Below are 19,739 nucleotides of genomic sequence, written 5' to 3'. Positions count from 1 at the left end.
GAGCTGTAGAGGATCTTCCACAGCTGTGCTTACACCACCTCCAGGGCCAGAAACCCAAAATGCACAGTAGAGACCAAACCTGTGTTTTTTTCACTGAACCCAAATTACGTGTCTTCTTACCTCAGGGGAAACAAAACACACCCAAGAGCTGAATTTCCTCTGGAGGTACCCAACCCTCTCCTTGGGCTGTGAAAGCAGACTGAATTTCTAGTCAGGCACTCAGGTTGGTAAAAGAGGAGCAATTCCATAGCCATGAGCTTGGGCTTGAAATCTGATTGACCCCATAACACTGGTTCTGGAAGAAATCATCTCACCCAAAAAAAAGGGTAAAATAAGGAAAATTTTCAATACTCTGAAAGGCAACAAGATGCCTGGCCTGTTTTGAAGCTTTTTGGTTAAAAAAAAAAAAAAAAAAAAAAAAAAATACAGCTGAGTTTCACCAACCACTGACAAATATTTTATTTTCATTTGCAAACTCCTGCAGCTTTGGGTACATAGTCCCAAACCACTCCTAAAGCAGCATCACTCTGGCTCTGAGGCAGAAGTCCTGTCCCATTCAGGAGAAGCACTGCAGCTGCTGTGCTCATCAGCCAAATTTCAAACTTGGACTGGGCAAAGTTCAGATCCACATGGCCAAGAAAGGCATCACAGAGTCAAATAGAGGAGACCCCCAAACCCAGCATTTCCTGAACTCATTCCATCCCCAGCCATTTCTATTTAGTTTGTTTTCTTCCACTTCACTTCTAAGATGGTCCTGTCAGGTTAGACACAGCTCCTGAAGCCTTGCAGAGATGTTTTTGTATTGCATCTTGTATCATTATATATTCTTATGCATTATATACAGTCTTATATGTATTTATACACACACACCCCCACACAGAGGCTGGTGACCCCTGGTTTGCCAGCTGGACTGGATTGCAGAAGTGACAGAGAGAGGAGCAAAGGCTGGGGAGATTTACAAATCTGCTCTATACATTGCAACAAACCTCATGCAAAGTCAACATGGCCTTGCATCATAAAGCACAGGCTGGAGCCAAGAAACAGCTCAGCTGGAGAAGCCACAGGATGAGGAGAGAACAAGCCTGTTCAGGTAAGAGCTCTGCATCTAAAAACATGTCCTGACATATTCACAAGAGGAGGTGAGATATTTTTGAAGTTGATTTTTCTTTTCTTGCAACTCCCCAATCCTCTGAGCTCATTAAATTGAAGACACTCTAATTTCCAGGTGTGGCCAACAGGGAAAGGTCAAGGAAGGACTTCTTTGTAATGTCGATTTTCAAATTCCAGGGAGAAGAACAGGATTTTCATTAAACCACCATCAAATTCTAAATTACTGCACTGTCAAAGGAAAGTAGGACTGTCATTATACAAAAGGAAGTGAAAGAAAAAACCTGATGATTTATGTTTTGTGCACAGGTCTGTCTGAAATGGGGTCTTGGGCTGACAAGAACAAGGGCCTGGTTGCCAGCAGCTGGTCCTGGCTGGGCACAGAGCAGCCAGAGCTCCTGGATTATTCCACATCCCCTCTGCACAGCAGGTCCTGTGGGGGCACTTTCACAGAACCCCAGTCCTGAAGATTCACAGTTACTCAAAGAATGTTCTACAGCCTTCAAAAGAAACAAAGCAGCAGTTTTTTGCTGTTGCACCAAACCTCAAATAAAGGAAGCAAGCCCTGGGAACCCAGTGAAATCTGTACTGAACAGGACACTCAGTCTCTTAGGGAGGCACTCCGGTGTAAAATCCAGAGCTGCAGCTTGCTGCTTTGTGGTTTGTATCTCCATGGATAGATGCCAGAGGAAGACAAGTCTGATTAGACAAATTGCTTTTGTTCAAATTGAAACAAATATTTGATTTTATTCATCCCATCTTCACTTCAAAAATGCCGTCTGTCCACTAAAAGGTATCCTGCCATCCGACTAAGCAAAAAACATTACTTAAGGCCCTGAAAAGGAAAACAAAGGGAGGAGCTGAATCTCCCAGGTGCAGCTCTAATGACACAGTTTGGGGTGGTCAGAGCTGCAGCTGCCTTTGTCCCTCAGGAAAGCTTTGCTCAGATCCATGGGTTGGATCTGAAGACCAAGACACTGTCTTTGAACAGTTAATTAGCTGCACCAATTAGTGGTCATGTTGTACAAAGAGTGACAAAATGAGTGTGAAAACCAACAGTAAGAGAGCAGCTGGATCTGAAAGCAGGGTGGAATAGGAGAAATCCAGCAGCCAAACTGTGGCTTGACAGAGGCTCTGAAGCATGACAGCAAATAGAAATCAGGGTTGTACCCGTGCAGATTTGGGCCCCTCTCCTGCATTGCAGTTGCATCCGTGCCACCCCAAGGTATTTCCACTGAAATCCTGTTGAATTACCTTGAGTAACCTCCTGCCTGCAGCAGGGACAGGGAGAACAGAGCACAGCACATGGGTTTCAGACCTGTCCAGGGTCACATCCCACTCCTGAGCAACAGAACCTGGCCCCTGCAAATCCAAAATCTGGAGCATGGAAAGACCAGTGGTTTGTGGGGAGACACCAAGTGCACGTCACGTGCTGCACCTATATACCAGAATGTGTGTTTTGGAAAGTTGATGCTTAGGACACCAGTTGCATGTCAATGTCAAATAACCTGCCCTGTCCCTTGAGCTTTTGGAGAAAAAAGGTGACCCAAGATGAGGTGAAGAATGAGAATTGAGCTGGGGTGACTTCTGTATTGAATTTAAGACACTGTAATACAGGGTTAAAATAGAAGCACCTGCAGTCTTTATGCAAGAATCTGCAATTATGTGCACCAACAGGTTTCAGCGTGTGGAGCTGTGTGCATGCATAATACACTAACATGGAGCTAGCAGCCAGAGAAGCCAATGGGGTTGCTACATTATTGCATTCTATATTATCCTTTATTAGCAGACATGCATTATGATGGTTTCAGTTTTTAAAATCCAAACACTGAAGTGTTTTCTGACTGCACCACACACAGGAGCAGCCTGTGCTGTGCCAGCAGCCAGGGCTGCACCTACAAACCCAATTATCTCTCTGCAGCCTTGCCCTGCTCTGGTCATCTGGGGCATTTGCTGTCCCCATCTCCCAGGTTGAAGCCATGATCAGGCTCACTGGGAGCTCTTAGCCCAAAGTGCCCCTTTGACCTCAGGGCTGCTCGGGGCCCTCGGTGCCTTCTGGCAGGGTGTGCTGGGGGTTTGGGACGCCGTGATCTGGCCAGCAGAGCTTTATCTGCTAAGACAGAAAAGCTGGTGCCCTGTAGGAGCAGAGCTAATCTGACAGGCTGGCACTTCAATCAAACAAGAGTGGCAAAATGCTTCTGACCCAAGAGGATGCTCTCGAGCTCTGCACTGACAGATGCAGCGACAGGAGCTGCCCGTGCTCACAGCACTGTTACACACTGGTAGCACACGTCCCAGACAGGCATCCCTGCCATCCAGCCAGGTCCTGGTGCCCATCCTGGGGGAACTGGCCTCTGAGGATGGACAGGAGCTGCTGAGACCCAGCTTCCACTTCCAGCCATCCCCACAGGATGGGAAGTACCTGGAGATCCAAGGGTACCCTGCTGCACACCTGCCTGGAGAGAATTCATAGCAAAAGGCTGGCCCTGCTCCAGTCCAGGTAAGGGCAATATTTTCCTATGTGTAGAAACAGATGTATTTCACCCTCATGTGATGAGAGAACAGCCTGGGCTTTAGCCTTTTGCCTTCATCCATTTCATCCAATAAGTATGCCTTGACTTCTGCTCAAAAAAAAAAAAAAATGGAAATGATCCGGCCTCAGTGACATCTGTGACTGCAGATTACCCTGAATTCTTCCCAGCAGAGAGGGCACAGAAAAAACCCATGGTCATCTCCTCCCTAGCAGCTGTTAAACAAACCAGGAAAAGGCAACCCTACAGCATGACAATGCTTTGAAGCTCTGCCCTGCAGGCCAGGCTTTGGCCACCTTTGGGGAAATTTTAACAGCATCATTCACCCACCTCCCTGCTGGTGGTGGGACTTTTCTTTGCCTTCTTGCCTCAAACATGACTGCCCTCTCCTCTGGGAGCTCTACCCCAGGTTGGGGCATCCTCTCTTTCACTGCACATAAACAGCAAAAACAGACAACAAAATAAAAGCACACGTTCACCTTCAGCAGCTGAAGAAGGCAAAGCATTTTCTGTTTGCAAAAGGGGAAGAGCAATGAATCCATTTGCCAAACAGTTTCCCATTAACCAGCCCATGATAATATCTTACACTCTCCTAATGGCAGTTTGACTGTCACCCTGTCAAACAGCTGGACTTTTGTAACCCTGAGAGCACAAATTCACAAGAGGAAAGCCTCAGGATCTCATGGCCTGGCTGGAGGGGAAACAAAAAAGGGTCCTTTGTCCCTTCAGCTCTCCTGAGGTAATAATGGGGGAGCAGCATGTCCCCTCCCAGGCCAAATAACCCTGCCAAGGCAGTTACGAAAACACACGGATGGGACAAGGAGGATCCCTATCTCCTCCTTCAGTCATGGCTTAACATTCCCACCTGTCCCAGCAATTCTCTACTCTCTACCACCAAGAATTGGTGAAAACCTCCCTGCTCCCAGGGATCTCAAACACTAGCACATTTTGTAAATACACATCCCAAAGCTGTGGTGTTAATACTTTACCATGACTTTTTCCATGCCAGAATGAGTTAAGGTAGGAGTCTCTGTCCTGGCTTCAAATTTCCTGGCTTTCCCCTGTCTGCGTCACGACATAATTCTTTCCAGCAGCCTTTTCCTCAGATGTTCAGAGTTAGCATTGGGATCCCTGCCAGTTTTCCTTCCCAAAACAAACAGGGAGCCTCCTGATGCCAAAGATTTGACTTCTATTCATTTCTCCAGGGATAGAACACTTGGCTTTAGAAGCGATGCCCCGATTTTCAATTCAGCATGTGTATATAAATAAAAATGCAGCTTTACAGAGTCTTGTCTGCACTAGAAAAGACTGGATGGCATGTCCCTAACAAGCTGTCTCTCTCCATCGACTGCAAATAGAGCTTCAATTAATTAATAAGATTATCTGCCAAGTTAGTACACATTGCTTCAGCAAGGGAAATATGGCTTATTGTCAAATTACTTTTTGCTGGTGTAGTCATGTCAGCATCAGCGTTTTTGCTAGCAATAAAAACACCCACCCATTATTAAACCACTCTGGTTCCAGTGTAAACCTGGTCTAAAACTGAAGCCCTGAAAAGTGATAAAATACCATTCCCATCTCAGTAAAAAGCTTTTCTTTCCCTCCAGTGTCCCTGGGCTCCCTCCCCTGCCCTGGTGACCTGCCTGCTTTGCCTGCAGGGCTGGAAATTGCAGAGCTGCTGGTGGCTGATGAGAAATGATTTAAAGGAAGCGCTGCTGTGAGCCCTGCAGAGCAACCACAGCCCTGCACTGCTCCCCGTGGGGCACAGCTGAAATTTGGGTGGATTCTGTCTCACTAAGGGACAGGTCCTTCAGGCTCAGGACAGGTGGAGTGTTTGTCCTTCAGCAAGCCCACGCTGCTGCTGTCAGCTCTTCTTTTGGAAGAAAAAACAGTGGATCTCCTCTTTTTGAAGAAACAAGTGTGTGACTTATGTCAAATCTGTGTTTAAAATGCTCCTGAAACAGGAGGGATCCAGAGAATGGGAAAGAAATCACCTGTAATAAGCACTATTAATATGCCTCCATCAAGTGTTGTCTTTTTTTGGTTATTGTTGAGGAGGGTATGAGGTGCAGTGGCTGTACCAAATGGACAAGGCACCTACAAACATTAAATCATCTACTGCCACTCACAGTTTTTTTCAATCCACCTTTTATGCTCATTATATTCCCTTTATGTGTGCCCGGTTTCCAGCAATAAACTTAAGACAATTCACATCAATCTCTCAGAAATTCAGGGGGTTTGTCATTTGAAGAAGGCAAAGGTGGATATGCCCAATCCCTGCCTCCCTTCCTCTTTCTTGAAAGGTTTAGCCCTCAAACTGACCTGAATTTGTATATTTATTTTACATGAAAGAAGTGGTAGAGATAAAAATAGCATGTGAAAAATATTGCATAATGAAGTGATAAAAGGATATTAATTAGGCAATATAATTATTAAAAATAAAGGTGGATGCTAAGCCTATATTCCTTGCTCATACTGAAGTCAATAGCAGTTAAATTCAGTATATTTTTAGAGTAATAAAGAGCTATACCATAGGCCAAATCATCTTCAATACTGAAGGAGTGCAAGATGAGAGTGCTTAAACAATATGTCCAAGTCTTCTAGGTATTCAGGAAGAGACACAAATATATAATCATTCATAATTAACAATTTCTCCATAGCACCACCTGTGAAAGGATCTCATGTTCCTTCATAAATATTAATTAAATCAACCCTACACCCCACTTGTGTAACAATTATTACTGACATTAACAGATGGAGAAACTAGGGCACAGCTTCATTGCCCACACAGAGCATCTGCTGCAGATCTGGGAGAGACTGACCCATCCCCAGCCGGGGCTGAACCCTCAGATTCTGGATTTGAAAGCCTTGTGACAAGGACCTGCCTCCAAAAACCGCCCCTGATTTGTCACATTAGGGTGGAAATGCCTCTTTGAAACATGAATGTCAAACAGTGTCAGTGTTAGATACGGAAACCAAGCAGTTTCTCCAAGGAAAGTGTCTCCAAGGAAACCAGCATATGTGAGGAGGAAGAAGTAAAGAAACTAAAGCAGGAGCAGAATGGGAGCTTGAGAAGGCATCTGTTCAGATTTTTCTGGTTTTTATCACTCTATGCTTTTCTCTAGTTAAGTCAGATAGCTTTCTGCTGCGGATGTCAGAGCAATTTGTTTGTAAACAACTCATTTAGCTTTCCACCACTCTAGCATGAAGAGCCAGACCTTCACCTCAGAGCCCTGGGAGCTGCCCCAGGAGCCCACCTGCTTTTCAGGGGCAGCAGCCACCAGCAGGCTCCAGCACACAGAATCCCAGAATCCCAGAATCCCAGAACCCCAGAATCACAGAACCCCAGAATTACAGAATCCCAGAATCCCAGAATCACAGAACCACAGAATCCCAGAATCACAAAATCCCAGAATCCCAGAATCTCAGAATCCCAGAATCACAGAATCCCAGAATAATGAGGTTGGAAGAAGCCTCTAAGATCATCAAGTCCAACCCATGCCCTAACACCACATCTAGACCATAGCAACAAGTCCAGTCTTTTTTTAAACATATCCAGAGATGGTGATTCCACCACCTCCCTAGGAAGACAATTCCAGTATTTTATTATTCTTTCAGTGAAGAATTTTTCCCTAATATCCAACCTAAACCTTCCCTGACATAGCTTGAGGCTGTGTCCTCTTGTTCTGCCAGTGCTGCCTGGTGCCTCCCTCTTCTCACATGCACATCCTCCTGAGGTCCAGCTGTCATTTCATGCAGGAGCCCCCCAGGGACCCCAGCAGGACATGTGCACTAGTTCAACCCCCAGAGCCCACCTGACTGGAGAGATCCTGCACAGGGAGTCCAGCACTTGGGAGAGCCACAGAGTCATTTGGGCTGCTCACCAGGGCCAGGACACCCAGGTCAGGTTTACCATTTAAAAGGTACACAGGTAGCTCAAGAGACTTGGGATCATGAGGTTTGATCCCTCTAAAAGGTGACAAATGGGCTGTAGGGCTCCCCAAAGCATCAATGGCTCATGGTTGGAAGAACAGTATTTCCAATTAAAGTCCCAATAGCAATTCTTACCTCCTGGCATTCCCACCAAAGCACCAACATCACCCAAGCTGAATGACTGACAACTCAAGGTTATGCAGTTCTAGGCAGTGAAAATTATTCTTAAGCTCTTGTTACAGCCAAGGGGTTTGACTTAGACATATCACTCTGCTTCTACACTCAGCACAATCAGAGGATGAAACAATGTGCTGATAAAAAAAAAAAAAAAAAAAAAAAAAAAAAAAAAAGATGAGATTAACCCCTTTTCAAATTCAAAACAATCACTGCATGGGAAGGAATTCTCCCTGCCAAATATGGGTTAGTCTGTCTCGACTAATCCTCGACTCATATGTAGTGGCTTATTAGGGATTTTAAAAAGAAATCTGAAGGCTTAGGCAGTATGTTTACAGTGGAACAACCTCATATGAAAGATGAATTTTCAGTGAATTTAATGACATGTTTGACTTGAATTAGTATTGGAGAACTCTGGAAATCTTTTTTTTCCTGTTGTTTCTGTAAAACCCTTTAATAAAGGCTTTACAGAAGCAGTAATTTGTGACTTTAAAAGCACACTATGCCAACTGTAAGCGAGCCAGTGCAGACTGAATTCCTGTTTCCTGCAGAACAGCATTAAATCTTTCCAGTGCCCCTGAGTTTGCTTCAAATCACAGAGCTACAGATATCAGTGTGCCATGGTGACCACAGCTCAACCAAAGCAGGTGTTGTAAGGTGTGCCAGGGTTTGCCCAGATTTAATGTGCCTTGTTCAGCAACCTCTCTGATCCACCTGCATTACTGTGGGAGAGTATTTTATTTTGTTCTCTTGGATCCTACTGGAGTTAGTCCATGGAGGGAAATTCAAGTGCAGCCCCTGTGTGCCAGTTTTGTAATGATAATCTCCTTATGAACTGCATAAATGACTAAGAAGAGAGAAATCTCAGTGCAGAGGGCAGAAGAGCAAACTCGCCAGGACACATGGAGCAAAGCACAGAGAGGACAAGAACTGCCCAGGGATGTCCCAGAAGGCAAGGGCAGAACTGGGCATAGAGCATATTTGTCAGTCCATCCAACATTCTCCAACTCATATTGCTTATGAATAAATATTAATACAATTTTACCCACATCTCACTCATTTGCAAAGGACACCTGCTGCAGGACAGGATTTCTCTGCTGGATATCCTGGCCTTAAAATCCTGTCTAATCCTCTGGGCAAAGCACATCTCCATAGGCACGGGCAGGATTAAGCAAGGCACAAACCCATCCTCAGCCCAGCAGGGATGGAAGAGTCAGATTCAGGGGCTCTTTCCCTGAACCCATGGATCCCCACAGTCATATCTTGGTGCTTCCCCATGTGGGACAGGGCTTGGAAGGTGCTGCAGGTGTCCCAAAGTGACAGCTCAGTCTCTGCAGAGCTCCTCTGCAAGGCTCAGTTTGGGATAGAAAGCAACAAAGCCTGGTTCAGGATGTTTTGTACTGTGTGAATGCCAGCAAGGGATTCACATTTTACACACAACTTATGCAAACAGCAACCCTGCTGTGGGAGCCTTCGTCCCTGTTTCCTCACAATGATGCAGAGGACTGCAAGCACTCGAAGGAACACAGCTTCAAGGCTGATTTCTGGCAAGCTTGGCCTGATAAAAGCCCATTTGCATGCATTAATCTTGACACAGTCATTAAGTAAAGCGTGGCAGCAGAGACCTCCCCAAAGCAGTAATTTCACTGACAGGGACTTGTTTACTTGGAATTCTCATTACATACTCAAGGACTCTCTCCTACTAATAATACTCTAATCCTGGTCTTGTATAAACAATATTCCAGTATTGGCCTAGTAAGACAAATTACTCCAATATTGGTTTAGTATAGACAAAACTAAGAAAGCCATTTTATTCCTATTGGGAAGACAAAGTCCTGACTCATTTTAGTTTTTCATTTCCCAGGAAGGGATTTACCCTATGTTTACCTTTCTGCTATCAGAAGGAAAGTATCATTTGCTGCTTTTAACTCCACATCTTGGAGCAGAGTCCATCAGCTATCACAACTGACAAATGTCCTCATGAGAGAACAATGGAAGCTGGTTCTGTGCCTGCAGCCTCCCCAGGCACAACTTCCTAAAGCTTAGGGCTGAAAACTTACCCTGCTAAAATCAGCAGCTTTGCCATCAAGCTTCAAGGAGCCAGGGATCTGTGGTTAATGCACACAAAACTCCATATCTGGAGAATTTCAGCTATCTAAAAGTATTTATTAACACAGCCTTGCAAACCTACAGAAACAAACACAGCGACAATGAAATGGAGACATGGTGTCATTACATTATTTGCATGACCTTCAGCAAATAACCACAATTTCTTTGCTGGCACTGTGGCATTTCATGTCCCACGAGCTGTGCCATGCTCTTTGTAATAGTTTTGAGCTCTTTTTAGTCCTCCCCCAAGGTCTTTTTAACAAAGGTTATTATTTCTGTTCTTGAACGCCAGGGATCCCTTATCACCAAGAAGGCTCCTAGAATGTTAAATGATACATGAACACACAAAAAGCCTTCAGGAGCTTACAGGCTGAAGGGAAGGCAGATGGGAGAGCCCAAGGAGAGATAACCCACCCTGCATGGGTGACAGCAGCCACAACATACGAGCAGCTCACTCACTGCCACATTTTGCCAAAGCAGCTGCAACTAATGGCAATTTTTCAGTGCTAAACAACCAAAAGAAGACATTCAATGCAGTTATTTCAGCATGATACATGGAAGAGGATCATGGCACCAACTTCTGATTTAAGTTTCATCACATGAAGGGTTTTACTCCAGCTTAAACCCACCCATCAGGAACCTTCCTTCCAATTCAGGCTTTCCTCCTGGGCATATCCATGACTCCCAGGGTGCAGAGGACAGCTTGAAAACAGAACCTGGGTTCACCCACAAGGATTTAGAAACCAAAAGAAAAAACACTAACCATTCTGGCTCATTTTCTTAAAAAAGAGTTAAATAAAAGAGATTTCTTTGCCAGAGCCAGGATGCTCTGTGGCTGATTCAGAAACCAGCATGTCTGGGGATGTAGCACAGGCAGACTGTTCCTATCCAGCTGGAGTACAATCCAGCCAACAGCTTTGTTCAGCTGTGGTCTGAATTCGCTGCAGCTTATTTCTGGAAGGATTTAAAATGCCTGTCCTGAAGACATTGGGACCACTGCATCCAATGAGTCACCCGTGACACCTGACACAGGTAATAAATCTCACTGTGTTTACAAAAGCTTTCTGTAGGACTCTGTGGGAACTTCACATTAACTTGATGTAAAATAGCTTATGTGACAGGCACCTGCAACAGTCAGGGTCCAGTGCTACCTTGCCCTTAATAAGCAGCTAAAATCCACCACTTAAATAATATCACATATAGGAACTTGAGCACTATTTAGAGGGACACAATAACCTTGTGTTAAACATCCTATGGAGCACTGAGAGGGACAAAACCAGCTAGATGCAGAAGAAACTTGTTAACCAAAAAGACTTTTAGCTTATAGCTCTGAAATTATGGGAATAGCAGGACCTGATGCAGATATCATTAGATTTAGTGGAGATACAATAACAGCCTTGGTGTGGCCCAGCAGGAACATGATATGGCTGAAGGAAGGCTCAGGGTGAGAGGCAGGGTCAGACACGGAGATGGACACTGAAATCCAGGACATGGGGTCAGAAATTCCCGTTCCAGAGGACAGAAGTGACACATGTTTCACATTACTGGTAAATTCACCTCAGTTCCCACTTCCCCTTGGGCAGGAGGCATTGTACCCAGCTTTTCCAGGAAGCATTTTGTATCCTGAGAGGGCATCTGTGCAGAGCAAGGGTGCTCTGCTGCCTAAGAGCTGAGCTTGTGTTCCACCTACAGAAAATAAGTGCCAAGACAGGTTTGGCACTGCCCTCAGGGGAGCTCACAGCCAGCATGGGAAGTATTGAATTCTGATGGGAGCAGCAGCTGGCTTCTCCAGGAAAGGCACTATCTCTATCCTTTGAAAATCCTTTGTGTTTCTGTTCTCCCTGGGGAGGTGGGAACAGCCTTCCAAGGTCATTTGCAGGACTGAGGATGATGTGCCGAGGCTGCAGGGCAGCACAGCTCAGCCCAGTGGGGTTGGGGTGCTCTGACCAACACTGTGTCCCTGCCAAAATAACTGCACTGGGCACAACTCAAGATTAAACCAAGGGCCCGCATCAGTGCCTGAGAGGATAACAGCGTCACTCTGCTGGCTGCAAGGCAGCAGCAGAAATGGAAATTAGTCTCTTTATGGCTGGCAGGCAGAACTGCGAGCTCATATCGATGCAGAGCACAGATGAACATCAAATGATCTCCTGAGCAATGGCAGCACATCAGTCATAATGTGACAAAATAGAATAAATGGGGGGCTGAACATACCTGGGGATTGCGTTATCCTTCTGCACACGAGGAGTAAACATAGCAGAGAGGCAGGAACTGGAGCTCCAGGCAGGGTCCCTCACACCACTGTAGTCCTTTTCCCAGGCAGATCAGCAGGGTTCTCGTAGGCAGAGATGAGCCCCTTCGCCCAGCGAGTGCCAGGGGAGCCCTGCTGCATCACCACCAGCCGGATCGGGGGCTGGCTGTCTGCAGGGACCTCAGGAGCATATTCCTTGCTGGGATCCTTCCCTCTGCAGTCATAGAGCACGCAGGAGATCAGGAAAACCAGAAGCAAAATGACATAGCTAGATACCAGAATGATGAGATTCAAGGTAACGGGGTCAATCTCCAAATAAAACTCCATTTGGTCCCATACTAGTGAGGGCAAACTCAGAGAGTGAAGTTTCATATGCACGAATGAGCAAGTGCTAACTGATCAGAATAGATGTATTGGCTTTGTGGTAAAAATACACTAATCCTCAGGTCTCCTGTAGCAATGGATTTCCCCGAACCGGACGATTAAAGCAGCTCAGTTTAATAACTTAAGCTCCTTCTTTTAATGCCACGTTGCCTACAGTGGCAGAAGCTAAATTTGATTGCTATATTGATAGGAAAACATCCCCTTTGCCCAGAGACCACCTTTTTCCTTGGTGGGCAGGTGCTAAACCGAGTTTTCTCTAAGGACATTTTGGGAAGCCTCTGTTCCTCAGGTGGGTTTGGACTCGTGGGCTGAATAAACCTGAGCTTCATAATTAGTAAATTAATACAGAAATAATTAGAAAGTAATTTGCAAGGTAACTTTTCTCAAACTCACAGGCCTGATTGTGATTTTAACTGAGACCTTTCTGACCCGGGCTAGTGCTAGAGAAATGTTTTAAAGTGAATTAAAGATGTTTATTGCCCAGGTCGCCATCAGCATTACAAGGACATGTCACACTGCTCTCACACACTGCCCAGCCAGTCCTCACACAAATTCCTCTGTAGGATCCTGCTTCCCACAGGCTGCTCTGTCTCATTTGAGTCTCCCCTGTGTGAGAGGGTACAACAAAGCTGCAGCATTTCTGTAGCCAGGATGCTGCTAATTTCTTTGTCCTGTGTGGGACCTTGGCTGAGAAGGGGGTGAAGTTTGTGAGTGCCTGAGGCTCCTGAGCACAAACCCTTCCAGTGCCTTTTGCACCTTCCAGATTTGTCTCTGAAGCAGACGAGGGAGTAGGGACATAGAGAAGCTGCCACGTGTCACACACCCAGTGCTGGGAGAGAGACACAGCCAGGGACGTGCAGGACACCAGGGAGGCAGACACAAAGGAGCACCACTGACCCTACATCAGCACATTCACCTCTGCATGCAAAACCCCGAGGTTTTGGTTACAGCACAGAAGGCTTTTAGGAAGAGATTAGGCTGTCCCAGCTCTTAGCAGTGCCAGAGCTGTGGAAAAGGGCTTTACGTGTCAGCAGGAATCCGCTCGGGCACGTCTAAGCTGTAAGAAATATGTCATGGGGCCATCCTGCCACCTCGGCCTCGACACAGGCCCTGCCTTGAGGGTCAACACCAGCTGCATCCCCCACCCACCATCTGCCCTCACGGCTCTTCAGTGAGGAGTTTGTCTCACAGTAATCCCAAGGCTGCACTGCCAGTGGCATGTTTGGCAGAGGGAGAGAACCAGGATGCACATTGGTGTGTCTCTGCTTGTGGGAACCAGGGCTTCCCTCTGGCTGCCCTGACACATCTGGGACCCTGGCAGGGGTCAGGAACCCCCTGGACAGAGCCCCCAGAGACACTGGCTGTGATCTCTGTCCATGGAAAAGAGTTTTCAATCTTACAGGATGAATTACCAGCTCTGAGTGTTTGATATCAGTAATAATTAAGTGTGGCATGGGTGCAAAAGTAAAACTTTTGGATTCTAGATTAGGGGTTCAAAGGAGACAAAATAGAAGAAATTAAGTGTGTCTTGTCCTTTTTCTCCTTCTTCATGCCCTCCATGTCTCACTGTGGTGTTGGCATTTTTCTGTTGGTTCAGGCTGGGGACACACTGTCCAACGTAGGTGACAGATATTGGCACGTTCTTGTAAATCCAGCCCAGGGAGTTTCTGGTATTTAATGTTTGTCACATCCCACTGAGGGCAGAGCCCCACACGCTGCCCTGCAGGACAGAGCTGGGCAGGGCAGCAGAACATGTGAGAGATAAACAGAATAAACAACCTGGAAACCAGCACAGACCAATTATGGCTCCTGCTTTGGCAGTGGGGCTGACAGACAGAGACTTTCTACAATCTCAGAATTATCAATACCTTGGATTCTGACACCTGCTCTTCTGTGCCTGTCACACAGCACATGCTGTGTCTGAAGCTCAGCATTTGGCTGTCAGATGTGGTTTAGATGAGGCTGAGATTTTTTTTTAAGGCAGAATCTTAATGATGCACTTCCCATCCAAAGCAATGGTGATGGGAGCTGGGATTTGGTGTCAGTGATTGCTGGGAAACTGAAAGTCTTTTGAAAATCCCTCCAAAATTCTCAGAAGCACCAGCACACTTGACGGGCAATGGGTTTCATGGACTTAAATTTCAATCACATTGTGCTACAAAAGATCAGTACCAGAGTGACAAACATTATATAGTTTCCATGCTGAGACAGAGATGGGATTTTACATTAAGTCTTTTAAACTGTTCCTCAAATGGCAGCCTGGGTTCTGAACTTAGCACTGTGCTAACAGAAAAAATCCCAAAAACCAAAAATCAAACAACCAAGCAAACAAAAAAAAAAACCCACCCAACAACAACAACAACAAAAGTTTATGCATTTTCCAAACCTGAATTGTCTCCTCCAAGGTCCTCCACATGAATAGCTTTGTTTCAGATTACTGTCTAACATTGCAGTGGGGAGAAACATGCCTAAAGTGTTTAGTTTAGATAGGCATCATGCCAGCTTTTAGAGGGACTTTTCAAAATGTAAAATCTTGCCACAGCACCTCCTGTGTTGCTGCAGACATGGTCTCCTGGAGACAAAAAAAGCTTCTTGGTTTCTACATCTCCACAGTATCTCGAATCATTCTCTTAAGGGTGAAAATAGATGATAGTTTCAAGACACCTCCTCCCAGGGCCTGGTTTACAGCAAAATCTCATATTCATGCTTTTGTTTTATTCTCAGGATTCCTGTCCTTCATCCTGGGCAGCTCCCAGCAGCCTTTGTCCAAGTCAGTGTGCTGAAAACTGAAGCCTAGGAAAGGACTTAGCTTCAGTGTCATTTATTTCCTCCTCCCAGCCCATATTCAGGGCAAACTATAGATGTTCAGTTTGATATTGCTGTGCCCAAGGACTGCCAGGGTCCAACACCATCTGCCAGCAGCCCTGCTGCAGGAGAAGGAGCCCCACAGCACCTCAGGAGCCTCATCCACACAAAATAGAGCTTTTTATAGGGGAGCTTCACTCCAACAAGCTGGCCTTGCTCCCAGGATCAGTGTCCTGGAGTCCTCCCCTGCCTGACACTGCTCCCTCCCACCCATCCTGAGAGCTCAGCTCCATCACTGACCACCCCTCACCAGCCTTTGGCATCTCACCCTCCTCACACTGTTTATGCCTGAGCCCTTTTCTATAGAAAAGTCACTCAAATTCCTGTCTGCACATGCCCTGATGGAGCACTGAGAGCTGCCCCAGCTTTGCAGTGAGCAGGAACACATTTCCCAAGACACAGAGTGTTGGGAACTCTGAAGGATTGGGAAAAAGCTCAGGATATTGTGTGTGTGCTCACCCAGGCAAGCAGAGCCAGGAGATGGTCAGGGCAAAGAGCTGCTGAGGCAGTGACTGTGAGACAGCACCTGGAGGACACATTTTCCTTGGATCTCCAAAAATCATCTGTGCTACAACTGCTTCAAAGGTCAGACCAACTCTGTCACCAGCTGTGCCAGGCTGTAGGGATGGTGCGTTGCACAAAACCTCTGCTACAACCTCTCAAAATTAACTTCTTATTTATTCATTCATGCCAGTGTTCCATTATTTCATGTTTAACAAAAAGCCTTCCCAAGGGCCAGAACTCCTGTTGGAGACCCAAGGCCAGCAGTTGCCACTGGTGCAACTACACCCTCAGTCCTTCCTTCGGTTTTTTTCTCTTATTTTGTCCACCTCAGTTTATAGACACTTCTGCACAGAAAGCACCTTTTCTTCTGCAAACACCCAGCTTAGCTGGGATGAGAGATAAAGGACAAACATACGTGTAACAGAGAACCAGGTATTTTCTGTAATTTTTGTTTGAAGCCATTGCACAGTGAATTTCACAGTATAAGATTTCAGACGATGGTGAAACAGCAAGGAACCTCCCTACATCTTTATTAATTTTTATAGGCATAGAATTTTACAATAGGTTAATATATATTTATTTTGTTGATTTTACATTACACTTATAGCTAGCTCCACTTGTACTTAGTTTTTGTTAGAAAGTACAGAAAGAACTTTTGGGTCACTTTGTTTGTTTTAAGGTTTAAGGAGTCTTTTTTATTTTTTATCTTTTAGTGTGGAAATTTGCATTTTTTTCTTTTTAGCTGGGGTAGTTTTGCTAGGGCTGCAGTTACTAGATTAAACAATATATTTAGTAAGTTTAAAGTGGCACATTTTATCTAAATTTAAATGGATTTCTATTTTGTTAAATTTTCATTCTGTTTCATAATGCAATAGATCTGAGAACTTTGGTGAAAGGAAGCTGGAATTCACCAGCACCACAAAAAATAGCAGGAGGTGAGGCACAGACAGAAGCACCAGAGATCTGAACTGGCAGAACCCAAAATAAACAAGGTGACAGCATGACTGTGGGAGCTCCAAATGTTCCTCAGGCATTTTTGGAGCTTCCAGGTCCAAGTCAGAAGCATTTGAGACCCTGGCAGACAGCTGGAAACAGCTGTGATTTTAGGTTTAAGCCATAAAATAATTTACCAATTTTGCAAAAAACCCACAAAAGTCACAAAAGTTTAAATATTATAGTAAAAACAGTCACAAAAAAAATATTAGTGCTATACAGGGGGGTTTTAATACTTATACAGGGGGGTTTTAATTTTATACATGAGAGTAAAAAATTTCAAAATAAAAAGATTTTAGCCAGTCCTGTCCTTCTTTCTTCTTCCTTACCTCCATATTTTTAGTAATGTTAACATTCACAAATTAATTTGAAATAAAAAAGCACCATTTAATATAAGTAATAAATATAAAAACCCTATAAACATATAACACATAATATACCATATAAAAAATAACAGCAACCAAGACCAAAACCAAACCAAACAAACAAAATGTCAAGGGTATGTGTGCCTTTACCTAAGCTGCTAAGCAAACCACAACAACCCAAAAAACCCAATCTTCTCCCGTTTTTTTTTCCCCAGCGCTGATCCCGGCCAGCCGCACGTCGGAGCTGTTGCTGCTTCTTCCCTGCTGGAGCATCCCGAGCCGGCGGGACCCGGCAGGTGGCACCGAGGCACCGCCACCAAAGCCTGTCCCAGGGGAAATTCTGCTTTTTAAACCTCCTCTGCTCCACGGGGACAGCCCCTGGAGCGGAGCGGCTCGCAGGATGCTCGCCTCGGGAGGTGTTCGTTCCCACAGCGGGTAAACTTTGCTTTACAGCTGCGTGTGTTCTGTGTTTCGTCTCTAGAGCAGCAGAAAACAGCCGGGAGAATGCTGCTTTTGAGAAAGTAATAGAAATTCAAGAAGGAAAATGAAAAGGTAAAAGAGAAAGTAGCTCTTTAAGATGCAGAATGGGTGTGATCAGTTATTTGTACTCGGTGCCCTGCTGGGACCCCAACCCACCCGCACATCACTCAGGGTGATATTCTCAGTCTGAGACTGAGAATAGTCCTACAGAGGTGAGAGGAAGGCTGGCACCTGGGAGTAAGCATATCCTGAATCATGCTGATAAAATAAAACTCAGAACAAAGACTGAGGTTTTACCAGATTAAGCTCACAAATGTTGCCTACAGATCTCTACACCTCTCCCCAAAAACTCAGACACCACTGCTACCACATCCATTAAAACATTTCCCACTTACAGCCCCGGGTACCCAGCAGGCAAACACACTACCCTACATCCAATTTCCTTTATTGCAAACCAGCTCACTAATTAGAAAAGTCTCAACCAGAGAGGATCTGGTCCTCAAGAAAATCAAAGCAGCTGCTATGAGGTGGCAGATGCTGATCAGCTATTTCCCTATTGCTTTTTCTTTGTCTCAGGCTCCGGGGCAGATGTGCCCCTCAAACCCCTGCCCAGCTGGGATTGTTCAAGCAGAAATGGGGTGCTGGTGTTTGCTGCCAGCCAAGCTTCCTTCTGGAGGGCTCTGTTGGCACCAGGACTGCCTCTATTTGATATACAAGCAGCACTCTAAGGGAGCTGAATTTGTGCCATAATATTTTTGCTTTGGATAGGGATTTTGCAGGCAAAAAAAAAATCAATTTTAATTTAGAGGGTGTGCACAAGTCCAGGATGCTGCATGAGAGAGGGATAGATGGGTTAGAGTTCTGACCCAAACCAGTTGGGTCACAAGGTGTGGCAGTCAAACAGGAATCCTTTCCATAATCTCCAGTAGGATGTAACTGAAATGATGCTGAATGTTCATATAAAATAGCTTAACATTTAATTGACTTTTCTTGTTAACCAGAAAGATTTGATATGAAAGAGAAAATTCGTTACTTGATCAGTGATCTGTATCTTCACGTCAGATAAATCCTTACAACTTTATCAACATAACTGGGCTGATATCAGCAGATCATGGGTGCATTTTAGTCAGTGCTACTCTGTAGGGTGAAAAGTAATAGAAGATTAATACCTGGAGGAAGGAAATATCCTTATTTTTAATCTCTAAATAACTTTCCAATGAAAGCTCATTTACCCCAAACTGTAGCAAATCTATTGTGATGAGCTCTAAGATATTTAGTCACTCTGCTTGTCCATGTCCATAAAAATGTGAATTTCTTCTCATTATTAATGGTGAAATCACTTAAAAACAGGAAGAAAAAACATGAAATGCTTGATATTTAATGCAGGTGTCCTGGAATGGGTAAAACTGACTCAAACTGGGTTTCAATTTTTCTGTAGCTGGACTGTTTGCTTGATTTGTCTTCTGCCCCATAACTCAAGAGCCAATCAAGATGATGCAGATATAAAATTAATGATGCTTGCACCAAATTCAATGAAACTCCTTTTGCTTACACCATCTGAGTTTTTTCCACTCAAAATTACTCCATGTAAACTATCCTATCCTTTCCATTGGTGTGACTTGGAGCTGCACAAATGACTTTAAGGATACACTTCCCTTTTTTCCCTGGCCCTGCAGTCCATGCTGTGCTGAGCTGGGATGGGTTTAGCAGTGCTCTGCTCAGCTGGGAGTGTTTAGCTGGACAGGGGCTGTCACTGCCAAAAATCAAATTATTATTGTAGGTAGTGAAGCATTTGACCTGAGAAATCACAAAGTGAGAGCCACAGCTTCTTGTTTTATTGCTTATGAAGATTAAGGGTCATTCTCTTTCTCTCCTCATTCCTAGTTAATGAGGATTTTTCAGGTGGAGTGGTAGCAAGAGGCGCTGGGTGTGCCCAGATCTGGGGGTGTGCTGGGTTTGGTGACTTCCCCACCAACACAGCTGTGGCCTGGAGAGGAAAATAGGTGCTGGAGAGGAAAATAGGTGCTGGCACCCTCCCAGAAA

General features: G+C 45.0%; 2 protein-coding genes across 2 annotated transcripts in view; both read right to left on the bottom strand.

Annotated features, from left to right (window-relative positions):
• MMD (monocyte to macrophage differentiation associated) overlaps positions 1–12,206 on the bottom strand; it is a 41,324-nt gene extending 29,118 nt beyond the window's left edge. The window contains exon 1 of the mRNA XM_085556753.1: positions 12,069–12,206. Coding sequence (XP_085412879.1) covers positions 12,069–12,109 — 41 coding nt within the window. The 5' untranslated portion in view covers positions 12,110–12,206. The remainder of the gene's footprint in view (positions 1–12,068) is intronic.
• On the bottom strand, positions 12,148–12,515 carry SMIM36 (small integral membrane protein 36). Its single transcript, XM_077787424.2, has one exon. It carries the CDS (start codon positions 12,475–12,477, stop codon positions 12,148–12,150), a length of 330 nt encoding a protein of 109 aa, XP_077643550.2. The 5' UTR covers positions 12,478–12,515.
• Between the last annotated feature and the right edge of the window lie 7,224 nt (positions 12,516–19,739).

The sequence above is a fragment of the Lonchura striata genome, chromosome 18 (assembly GCF_050655825.1).
Source record: "Lonchura striata isolate lonStrDom1 chromosome 18, ASM5065582v1, whole genome shotgun sequence".
NCBI classification, from domain to species: Eukaryota; Metazoa; Chordata; class Aves; order Passeriformes; family Estrildidae; genus Lonchura; species Lonchura striata.
The sequence above is the reverse complement of the archived record's forward strand: the minus strand, read 5'-3'. Positions and strand labels throughout refer to the sequence as shown.